Below are 12,360 nucleotides of genomic sequence, written 5' to 3'. Positions count from 1 at the left end.
AAACTGGAATCAGGTTTCATGGAGTCTGTTAGCGGTTAGCGTCACTGCTGTGTAGCATGACGTCATCCGCGACCACGGAGCGTGATCACATGACAGTCCTTCAGGTGTTCACATGCATCTACCTGATCAGAGCTTGTTATCAGACGGTCTGTAGAGTCGAGTCAGCAGTTCCTCAGGGACCTGCGGAGGTTAAAAGTTCACTTCCTCTTCCTGTTGTTAACGACTTCACTCCGACAGTCTCAGAAACACTTTTAGTAATATTTATGTGTTGGTGGTTTGAATCCAAACAAATTTGACATTTCCTAATAAATATATGCAGTTTCACATAATTTTCTACTAAATTAACAGCACGGTTGGAAACAACCACAAACCTGAAGAAGAAAAGAACAATCAGAGATGTGAGAACATCGTTGAATGTGATGTTCTCTGCAGGGATTCAGATTCACCTCATGAAGGTCCGATGTTTGGACCAGGTGGAAGAACCACAATTTAGTTCACATTAGTGACCCGAAGAGGGAAATACTGCAACTTTATACTACTGTATAATATATAACCTATAATCCTGTATAAACTATCATTTATAACCTATAATGTGTAATCTACATGTATAATCTATAATCTGTATAATCTATAGCCTATAATCTGTATAACCTATAATCTATCATTTTAATCTATAGCCTATAATCCTGTATAATCTATAACCTATAATTTTAATCTATAGCCTATAATCCATAACCTGTAATCTGTATATATCATTTTAATCTATAGCCTATAATCCTACATAATCCATAACCTGTAATCTGTATATATCATTTTAATCTATAGCCTATAATCCTGTATAATCTAAGGTGTGTTTGTCTGCAGGAAAACGTCCCCACGAGTGCAACGTGTGCAAGAAGGCGTTCAAACACAAGCATCACCTGATCGAGCACTCGCGGCTGCACTCGGGGGAGAAACCGTACCAGTGCGACAAGTGCGGGAAGCGTTTCTCCCACTCGGGCTCGTACTCGCAGCACATGAACCACCGCTACTCCTACTGCAAGAAGGAGGGGCCCGGCTCCGGCTCGGGGCCCCGCCGGGTCCAGTCGGACCTCGGCGGGGCCGGCCCGCAGTCGGACAGCCGCACCACGACTCCGCCCTCCCAGCTGGACTCGGACGAGAGGGAGAGCGAGGAGGAGGAAGACGAGGACGACGAGGCCATGTGCATGGACGACATCCGGGTGGTGCAGGTGGACGACGGAGAGTGTGAGATCTACGAGGGAAACTTTGACGAGGAGGAGGGAGAGGAGGAGGAGGAGGAGGAGGAAGAAGAAGAAGAAGGAGAAGAGTTAGACGAAGAGACTCAGAGGGAGAGGATGGAGGAGGAGTTTGTTTGTGATGTGGTGGAGGTGGAGCTGGGGGAGAATCACATGGAGGACATGATGATGAGGATGAGGATGGAGATGGAGGAGCCCGTGGAGGAGGAGGAAGAGACAGCAGACTGTGACGAAGACACGGACAGAAGCTTCAGGGAGGAGCTGGACGGCGCCGAGCCGCTGGAGGAGGGGGAGGTGAGGGAGGCCAAATGAAGGCGGAGCTCCGTCCTCGGTGGGCGGCGGCCTGCCTGATCCTATCGGTCCACTACTGTGTCCAAACACCCAGGTGTGCCTGAACTCAAACAGAAACCCCAACAGTGACTTTTTATTGGTGAAAAATGAAATATGAGTGTTTAAAGTTGTTTATAGAAGTCCAGATTTTAAAGTAGAAGCATCAACATGTTCGCTTGTTTCCAGTCAGTGTTACTAATCTTTTTCTTGTCCAAAACATTTGAACCTGTAAAGATGAGAAAGATTTCTATACCTTTTTATTGCCAATGAAGTTTCCTAAATCAGTATTTTATTGAGTTCTACGAACAAACCTCTGCACTACAGTATTCCTGGTTTACCTGCGGATACACGCCTCATGCATCGTACGCCCTTCAGTGTTACCGTGTACGCTAGCTAGCGGTGGTGTTTGTGTTTGTCTTTGCTAGCTAGCATTACCTTTGCTTTCAGTTGGACTGTTAGCCTTAAAGAAATCAAAGTATTCTGTCGGGGGGGGGGGGGGGGGGTGCGGCTTCTGTACGCCATAACCAAATCTGTCCTATCAGGGAAGGTAGAGTCACAACCTCAAAGCCAGCATCATGTGCCTCGGTTCGGCGCCGCAGCGCAGCCCGAGGAGGGGCGGAGTCTCCAGGTGAGGATTCAAACAGGCTCCGCCCCTGAGGCCGGGCTGCGGCCCAGAACCGCGGCGCCTGTTCTTCTCCTTATTTTGGTTGACTACTTGTTAGTTTGAAGTCATACTGAAGGATCCGCCCGATGCCTCCAGCCTTATGCAAGACCTGTGTGCTGTTAAAGTGCCATTGAACAGTGTTATTATTTCTTCTTCACACATGTAGCCAGTATTATTAGTAGTAGTATTATTATTAGTATTATTATTAGTAGTATTATTCTGTCCTCTGTTACTGACGCAGACCCACGTTCACTCATGTTCACCTGCACACAGCAGCCGAGTCACATCTGAACGTCCATGGTCTTCCAAAGTTCCTCTAAACGTCTCTGTCGCCCCCTGGTGGCGGGTTGCAGTATAGCCGATAAGCCCCGCCCCCTCCATGTTAGCAGAGCTGTGGATGTCGGCCACACAAAACAAACCCAACAAATGAAAGTACACCTCAAACACATTCTTCAGAAAGATTTTGCCATTTCAGGAGTTCTCATGATCGTTGTTCAGGTGTTGGTGTTCTGAAAGGGGGCGGGACGCCGTGATTGACAGCTGCTCTGAGCTGTGTGCTCTCATTTGTTGGGGTGGATGTGTGGGCGGGACCTCGACCCACGGCTCCACATGACATCACCAGTGGAAGTGAATCTTTAGAAAGGTGGGAAACAATATTTAAAGGTCCCATATTTTAGACTTTAATCTGCAGTTTTTACATTCATGAGAGAATTATTGATAACAAAGTTATCCGTTTATTTTCCATCTCCTCTCAGGCTGTTTGTGTGTCTGTCTCTTTAAGACACGTCTATGTCAGTGACCGTCTCTTCTGATTAGCTGACTCGTTCTGAGTGACACCTGTGCAGGCCAACCACAGGCTTTCTTGTAGCTTGTTAGCTTAGTGACAAAAATCGACTGCTGTTTTCCTCCACAAAAGAGGCCGGACAGTGGGCGGGGCTGAGAGACGCATGACATTACTGAGTTTGTGACATCACAAATTTACAGGAAGTCCAAACGGCACAGTTTTGCCACTTTTAACAGTATTTATCTCTTCAGATCTGCTTTATAATCTCATTTCATTCATTATGGGACCTTTAAAATATCAAATATTTCCACTTCTATTTAATCTGTTAAATTATCGTTTTGTCTCTAAAAGGATGACGTTGGCTCAGGAAGAAATAAAAAACACCTCCAGATCAGTTTAAGTAAAACGGACGGGATGAATTTATTCCCTCTCGATGATTTTAAATTTAATAAAACGAGCGTTGGGTGATGAACCGTGAACGTGTTTCTGTTTCAGCTGTTTACGATCAGTTTCTATTCGTTCTTTGTGTGTTTATGTTTTTGTCATCGATGGCAGTATTAGAACCCTTTTCACATCAAAACAAATACCTGTTTAGTTTTTAGAGGACTTTTTTATATTTATGTGTCTTATTTTTATATTTTCTTTTATGGTTATTTATTACACATTGTAGTGTACATTACTGTAGTATGAATTGATACAATAATATATTTTAGTATGAAATAATCTGAAGACAAACAGGAATCCCAACATGTGGTTCTGGGAGGTGAAGTTTGTTTTAACAAAAAAAAAACATTTGAAAAAATAAATCCTGTATTCTGTAAACTTGACTTTTAAGCTAAAAAAAATAAAAAAGAGGAATGAAGTGAAGTAGAAAGTGTTCCATGTGCATCCGCTCGTCGTTATGAAGCTACTGAATTCTGAACCTCCTGTGATTTTTAAAAGCATGTTGTGATGAAGACGTTAACTCCTCCCCCTTTTTATTTTGAAGCCAAACTGACATCGTCCTGTTTTCTGTTCTGTGCCAACGTTCCTTCGTCCTGTTGAAGCTGCTCATTGTTTGTCCTCTGTTTGTACATCCACTGTCTTTTTGTATCGTTTATTTTAGGTTTGCTCTGTTTTTATGACTCCCGTCACAATAAAGTGTAAGAACGCAACTCTGAGCGCTTCTCTTTCTGCTCCCAGTTTATTATGAACATCAGTTAGAAGAACTAACTCATAGAAACAGTTATTTAACATGTAGAAAACAAGTTGGAGACTGTTGATATGATTATAATAATAATAATAATACATTCTCACCACATTTTGGACATTTCTTTATCATATTTTAGACGACATCCTATAGTGTGACTTTATTATCATATTTTAGACGACACGCTATAGTTTGACTTTATAATCATATTTTAGACGACACGCTATAGTGTGACTTTATTATCATATTATAGACGACACGCTATAGTTTGACTTTATTATCGTATTTTAGACGACACGCTATAGTTTGACTTTATTATCATATTTTAGACGACACGCTATAGTGTGACTTTATTATCGTATCGACACGCTATTTTATTATCGTATTTTAGACGACACGCTATAGTTTGACTTTATTATCGTATTTTAGACGACACGCTATAGTTTGACTTTATAATCATATTTTAGACGACACGCTATAGTTTGACTTTATAATCATATTTTAGACGACATGCTATAGTGTGACTTTATTATCATATTATAGACGACACGCTATAGTGTGACTTTATTATCATATTTTAGACGACACGCTATAGTGTGACTTTATTATCATATTTTAGACGACACGCTATAGTGTGACTTTATTATCATATTTTAGACGACACGCTATAGTGTGACTTTATTATCATATTATAGACGACACGCTATAGTGTGACTTTATTATCATATTTAAAACGACACGCTATAGTGTGACTTTATTATCATATTTTAGACGACACGCTATAGTTTGACTTTATTATCATATTTTAGACGACATGCTATAGTGTGACTTTTTTATCATATTTTAGACGACATGCTATAGTGTGACTTTATTATCATATTTAAAACGACACGCTATAGTGTGACTTTATTATCATATTTTAGACGACACGCTATAGTGTGACTTTATTATCATATTTTAGACGACACGCTATAGTGTGACTTTATTATCATATTTAAAACGACACGCTATAGTGTGACTTTATTATCATATTTTAGACGACACGCTATAGTGTGACTTTATCATATTTTAGACATATAGTATGACTTTATTATCATATTTTAGACGACACGCTATAGTTTGACTTTATTATCATATTTTAGACGACATGCTATAGTGTGACTTTATTATCATATTTTAGACGACATGCTATAGTGTGACTTTATTATCATATTTTAGACGACATGCTATAGTGTGACTTTATTATCATATTTTAGACGACATGCTATAGTGTGACTTTATTATCATATTTTAGACGACATGCTATAGTGTGACTTTATTATCATATTTTAGACGACATGCTATAGTGTGACTTTATTATCATATTTTAGACGACACGCTATAGTGTGACTTTATTATCATATTATAGACGACATGCTATAGTGTGACTTTATTATCATATTTTAGACGACATGTTATAGTGATTATCATTTCAGTTTAGCTATAGTGTGACTTGATACCAGCTGCATGAATAGTGTGACTTTAGTCATATTTTAGACGACATGAGATAGTGTGACTTTATATCATATTATAGGAATGCTATGTTGTACTGGTTTACAAGAAGATACCAGTTGTTCAAATGAATTATTTTACTGATGCCTCTGGCCTTCCTATATTTGTCCACAGCTGAAGATAAATTGAGCGCTCCATTTACCACCCATCCTTTCTCTGGGAAATTGTGTTGTACTGGTTTACAAGAAGGTTTTCCAGTTGTTCAAATGAAATGCACTGATGCCTCTGGCCTATGGACCATTGCCTTGGCTATTTATGATTTGCCAGGGCTCCATAGCCTTTGGGACATCTACTCCAATTAAGAGTTCCACATCTGCATCAATCTCTTGCACTTGTATTTCTTTCAAGTAAGGCCACCTGCTGAGGTCATTCTGAGAGAAAATGTTCCCCTTTGTCACTGGTATCTTTGTTTGAGTGTATGTTTTATGTAGCTCAATAAAGTTTTTCCCATCAACATCACCCACTTGTTATTTCATAACTATTGACTGGCTTATTTTGACCCATTGTTTGCAAGTGAACTTTAGTTTTCCTTCCTGTCACATTGAGTTGTCTCATAAGATTCTCTGTACAAAACGTTGCTGTGCTGCCAGGGTCAAGAAATGCATAGCTTAACATTGTTTTGCTGCCTTTGGAAGCCTTTATTTGTACTGGTACTATTGAAAGCATGCAGTGTTTTCCAGCCCCGATATCTTCCTCTTCTTCCAATGGGACAAGAGTTCCACTTACAGATCCTTTTGTCTGTTTGGTTCTTTTATCATGTGGTTCATTCTCTGCAGGTTTGGCAATGTGTAGAATACTCACGTGCTTTCCTTGACAATGTTGGCATGTTTTTGTTTTAATGCAGACATGCGTGCTTGTAGTTCAGCTCTCCGTGGCTCGTTTAAGACGAGTTGATGATATTGACAAAGAGGTTGCTGATTGTCTGTTTTGAACATTTGGATTGTTTTGACTGTTTAGACACATTGGAAATACTACCATGAGGTTCAATAAGTATCTGGGGATCTGATGATGACGTTTTCCATAAATCCACTTCCATCAAGAATTTCTTAAAAATTTCCATTTTCTCTTTTTCCTTTATTTCTGCAGATAAAAGCTTTTAAACTGCAGCATGAGATTCTTTAAATTCATTGAGTGTCATCTTAAATTGTTCCATGCCACTTAACACCCTCTCAATATTTCCACCATCAGCAAGCAGTGATTTGAGTTCATTCATTTTACGTGTGCAAGCGCCCAACCTCCCTCTGCAACTTGCACTAAGAGTTTTTAACTCATTTTCCATATTTACACTCTCTTCAACCATCGTTCCTCTTCGTCATAAGGTTCACATTTTATTGATCACCTCTTTTCTCTTTGTTTTCATCGGAACTTTAATCCAAACATTGCTTCTTAACAAACGCATTTGTCTCCGTTGCTTTTTATTTTGACAGGTATCCACACATATCCTTATCCTATCATCCTTATGAGTTCACAGTTCATCTCCTTCATTTGAGGTGTTGTTTTACTCACGAGCCTCCGCCTATGGATCGGGAAACCAGCTGGTTATTGCGCAATCGGTGCGCTCCGTCCGTGGAAGTTCCTTAAGTTTCATTTATGGACATCCAACGTAGATTCCAGTCATCGATGCATCAAACAGTGCTTCTTCCAGCGGGTCCGGAGTCTTTGACTTTGTGGTGGCCGTGTCCTTTTCATTTAATCTGTGCCATCTTAATAGAGTTCCGCTCGACTCACACGTTAAACCGCTCCAAATCATAACGCTGCAGTCGCCGGTTCAGTTGTTCTGTTTATTCTCACATTAATCAAAAAAAGTTTACAAAACATTCTCGTTGTAACGTGAGGTCAAAGACTACCGATGCCCCTTCCTCATGTTTCCTCCATGTTTGGTGAAGAAGAACAAAACTCAGTCCCCCTTCTCCCCTATCACAGCTGATGATCAGCTGACAATCATCTTGTCAATCACAACTAATACATATTAATTAATTCAGCATATTCATTTCATCTTATTTCATAAGTCAAAAGAAAGATTTATATTACCTCAGTAAATAAGCAAATTCTAATATTATATTCTCATGTTATCAACACAAAATATGGCTCTAACAGTAAGTCATGTCTAAAATACAATAAAAAAAAATGTCCTGTGTGGATTGAGACTTTCATCCTTTAGATTTAATTACTTTGTGTATTTTAATGATATAATTGTCCAGCAGAGACTGAAGTACTTGTTGTACTTTTTGTACTAGTTGTACTCGTTGTATTTGTACTTGTCGTATTTATACAACAGGAAGGCAATTTCCCGTCTTTAATTATGTTGTTATTTTTTTGTTATGTTTTGCTCTTCAGTTTTTTCTGAAATGATGAAAGTAAAACTGTCATGAAAACACATTAAAATACATTAAAACACAATAACTGAAACACATTAAAACACATTAAATAACCATTCACCTGATTACAGTCAGATCTCTCCATCAACTTTACAGTCAAGTCTTATTAAGCTTTTCAACTTCAGCTTCATTTTCACAGTCGGTGATAATTTGTACCAGCAAATCCTTCCTCCTTCCTCCTTCCTCCTTCCTCCTTCCTCCTTCCTCTTTCCTCCTCCCTCCTCCCTCCTTCCTCTTTCCTCCTCCATACTTCCTCCTTCCTCCTTCCTCCTTCCTCCTCCCTCCTCCCTCCTTCCTCCTTCCTCCGTCTTTAACTGCCTCAAATATATCTAAAAAGGTTTTTCCTCATAATTTCACTCTGCTGTCAGTCCACCTGTCCATGTCTGTGATTGGTTAGATGCTGTAAGCTCCTCCTCTTTAACCTTGAGGTATTGAGTTGTTGTCCAGGTGGTTATCTGGGTTTCTTCAGCCGGATAACAGAAACACTTTGAACCTGCTGGTATTTTCAGGCTTCAGTTTGAACTGTGGGACGATACAAACAACTGAAGACGCCTTCAGCACCTTTCAGTCTTTCCCACCTTCGCATACAGACTTTCTGGGAGGGACTCGTCTCGGGTCTTCCTCTCAGAGGATCTAGACCCCTGCCCCACGAAGCTGTAGGTGGTTGGAGGAGCGTCCAGCTGCTCCGGAGGTTCGGTCTTCTCCGCCTGGAAATAAAGAACACAACTTATTTAACAGAACTTCCTTTTACTTTACATCTGATTTTCAATGATTAGATAACTCTGAACTGTGAACTGTGAACTCTAACAGTGAATGTTTCTGTTTCTGACATCATGCAGATGTAGAAAACATAAAACTGCAGCTTTTAAACTGTTCAGAATCAAAATCAAATCCTTGACCTGACAAACTGCGTAGACGGTGTTCTCGACGTTCTGTCGGTCATCTGCAGGTCCGACAAAGAAACATTCATATCAGGGTTTCACTGCATTTCTGCATCTTGACATGATTCAAGCTTTGATTTGTACATATTTCATGTTTTATTTAGTTGAAGCTCCTGAGAACAGTCAGAGAACAAATCTGCATTCGATGGCTTTCAGTCACAACATTTGTTGATCAGAAGTAGATTCACATCAGTGTGTCAAACATTAGTCTTTATATCATTATTATAAGTAAAATGTGAAATATTTAAAACAGGGTTCCTGATTACGCCCGATGAACTCTGATAGAACATTTGTGTGCAGTAAACATCCTGAATGTTAGTAGAACATGTGAACTTACATCGTCCTCTCCGACGATGACAGAAAACCACGGCAACGACTACCAGAAGAATTAAAAACAGAGAAACCACGATATAAATAACAAATCGTTGAGGGGATGAAGTGCCTGCAAAGAAAAACAGAAACCAGGTTAGAAAGTTGTTCCTGCTTCATCCAACATAACTGAAATCATATGACCGACCGTGTCCTGGAGTTTAAATATTAAAGTGTGTTCTGAGTTCCACTAAATTGAAATGCTCAGAGAACAACTTCTCTTTAGTGAATAACAGGCTGCATGTACAGGAAGTGAGCGCTCATAACAAACTGGATGATGGACGATGGTTTCTGAAGTGTTCCTGAGCCCATGTAGTGATTTCCAATTTTATATCCAATCATGTTACTGATCTGTTGCCATGGTAACCTAATTAGTTGTCAGATGTTCCACCAGCTGTTTTTGTAGCGTTACACAACTTTTCCTGTCTTTTGTTGACCCTGTCACAACTTTTTAAAAACAGTGTTCTAAAATCGGCATTCCAAGTTTCTGGATACGGAACATTTTATTTATTAATATTAATTCTTGAACTGAACTAAATCCAGTTTGTGAATCGTCTGTCGGTTGTTTATCTGTCGATCTCACCGGTCGGTTGGCGGCAGGAAGTCTCTGTTGTATTCCAGCTGACGTGGTTGCTATGGTTACAGAAGATGGCTCCGTCGGACGGGTAAACGTGGAGAGAAGCCCCGGTGGGTGTGACCTCTGACCCCTGCCCTCCCTCCCGGCGACAGGTGTCGTTGTGACAGGTGAAGTTGCTGCAGTGGGTGATGGTGCAGCAGGTCACGTTGACGGTGCAGCAGGTCACATTGACGTTGCAGGAGTCGGACACAGACGCCACCTGCAGGTGAACTGGAGACACTACAGCTGGAGAGGGAGGGGGGGGGCAGAGTGTCAGAGAGCAGACAGCAGATCATCTGTCGCGTGTCACATGATCACCGACCTACCTTCAACTCTCACGTCGTGTTCAGACAGCGTTTCTGTTTTATCTCCGATCAACTGAGCAGAATAAACTCCGCTGTCGGCCTCGGTGACGTTCTTCAGCCTCACAGAAAATTTACTCTCACAGATCTCAACTCTGCCGGAGTAACTTTCATAAACTTCTTCTTTTCCTGCTTGAAATGATACTAAAGTTCTGTCTCCATTGAATCTCCAAAAAACAAGTGTGAACTTCTGAGGAACACGAGCTTCATCGACCTGCAGAAGAACATCGTGTCCTTCCTGCACAAACTGAGGAGGCCCGGCAGCATCGGACCCTGCAACAGAACACGCAACAGAACACGCATCAGAACACGCAACAGAACACGCAACAGAACACGCAACAGAACACGCATCAGAACACGAACAGAACACCAACAGAACACATCAGAACTTCCATATCTCAACATAAAAGATGTCCAGAGAAAGACTCTCCCACCCTCGACCTGACTACAACCTTCAACAACTCTGTTATCCCGACCCTGACTGATAAGAACCTCGGAGACACTCGACAGTCAACTCTCTCTTACTGCCAACATCACTGCAACAACACGCTCCTGTAGATACATGCTGCACAACATCAGGAGAAGACGTCCTCTTCTCACTCAGAAGGAGGTGCAGGTTCTGGTCCAGGTTCTGGTCCAGGTTCTGGTCATCTCACATCTAGACTACTGTAACTCCCTCCTGGCAGGTCTACCTGTTAGTACCATCTGACCTCTGCAGCTCATCCAGAATGCAGCAGCTCAACTGGTCTTTAACCTCCTAGATTCACTCCCACTACTCTGCTTCTCCTCCTCCTCCTCTTTCTCCTTCTCTTCCTCCTCCTCCTCCTCCTCCTCCTCCTTCACTGGTTACCAGTAGCTGCCTGCATCCGTTTCCAAACATTGGTACTTGCGTACCGTGCTGCAAACAGATCGGATCCAGTATACATCCAGGACATGGTCCAACCTTACACCCCAGCCCGTTCACTCTGGTCCTCCTCATCCTCCTCCTCCTCCCCCTCAGTGGTATTGGAGCTCCTCAGGGAACTGTTCTGTCTCCTTCCTGTTCACCTTCTACACCACTGACTTCCAGAACAACTCAGAGTCAAGACATCTGCAGAAGTTCTCTGATGACTCTGCAGTGGACGGTGTATAAGGGATGGACGGGAGGAGGAGTCAGTGGTCGGTGTATAAGGGATGGACGGGAGGAGGAGTCAGTGGTCGGTGTATAAGGGATGGACGGGAGGAGGAGTCAGTGGACGGTGTATAAGGGATGGACGGGAGGAGGAGTACAGGGCAGTAGTGGAGGACTTTGTGGAGTGGGCTGGAAGAAATCACCTCCTCCTGAACGTGGCCAAGACCAGAGAGATGGTGGTCGACTTCAGGAGGAAGACGACCGCTCCACAACCGCTGAGAGTTCTGGGAGAGGAGGTGGACATGGTTGAGGAGTACAAGTACCTGGTGTCTCCATGACAACAGACTGAACTGGAAGACCAACATCAACGCTGTCTACAAGAAGGTGATGAGTCGACTCTTTTTCTTGAGGAAACTTCGATCCTTCAATGTGTGCAGCGAGATGTTGGAGATGTTCTACCATCTGTTGTGGCCAGTGAACTGTACTTCTAGTAGTCTGCTGGGGGGGGAGAGGTGGAGGGGGGAGGGGGGGAGGGGGCATTGGAGCCGGAGACACCAACAGACTTAACAAACTGGTGAAGAAGGCCGGCTCCATCATCGGCTACAAACTGGACAGTCTGGAAAAGGTGGTGGAGAGGAGGACGCTGAACAAACTATTATCCATATTGGATAATCCTGTCCACCCTCTCCACCTGCTGCAGGGACAGAGGAGGACGTTCTCCAAAAGACTCCTCCAGCTGCTGTCACAAGGACAGATACAGGAGATCATTCCTGATGCAGGAGATCATTCCAGATACAGGAGATCATTCC

General features: G+C 42.1%; 1 protein-coding gene and 1 long non-coding RNA gene across 3 annotated transcripts in view; one reads left to right on the top strand and one right to left on the bottom strand.

Annotated features, from left to right (window-relative positions):
* zeb1a (zinc finger E-box binding homeobox 1a) overlaps positions 1-2,078 on the top strand; it is a 28,577-nt gene extending 26,499 nt beyond the window's left edge. For both annotated transcript variants that reach the window (XM_069708840.1, XM_069708841.1), the window contains exon 8: positions 865-2,078. In XM_069708840.1, the coding sequence (XP_069564941.1) occupies positions 865-1,568 (704 nt within the window). In that variant the 3' untranslated portion in view covers positions 1,569-2,078. The remainder of the gene's footprint in view (positions 1-864) is intronic.
* Positions 2,079-8,413: 6,335 nt separating this feature from the next.
* On the bottom strand, positions 8,414-10,239 carry LOC138626883 (uncharacterized). Its single transcript, XR_011311329.1, has 3 exons — positions 10,046-10,239; positions 9,052-9,535; positions 8,414-8,859 (listed from the first exon to the last, which is right to left on the bottom strand). It is a non-coding gene; the product is annotated as an uncharacterized lncRNA (long non-coding RNA).
* Between the last annotated feature and the right edge of the window lie 2,121 nt (positions 10,240-12,360).

The sequence above is a fragment of the Brachyistius frenatus genome, unplaced genomic scaffold, assembly GCF_029030835.1.
Source record: "Brachyistius frenatus isolate BFR_SWC_R1_liver_20210118 unplaced genomic scaffold, ASM2903083v1 Contig_79, whole genome shotgun sequence".
In the NCBI taxonomy this organism is placed as follows: domain Eukaryota; kingdom Metazoa; phylum Chordata; class Actinopteri; family Embiotocidae; genus Brachyistius; species Brachyistius frenatus.
Note: the sequence above shows the minus strand (reverse complement) of the source record. Positions and strands in the feature narration are given on the sequence as shown.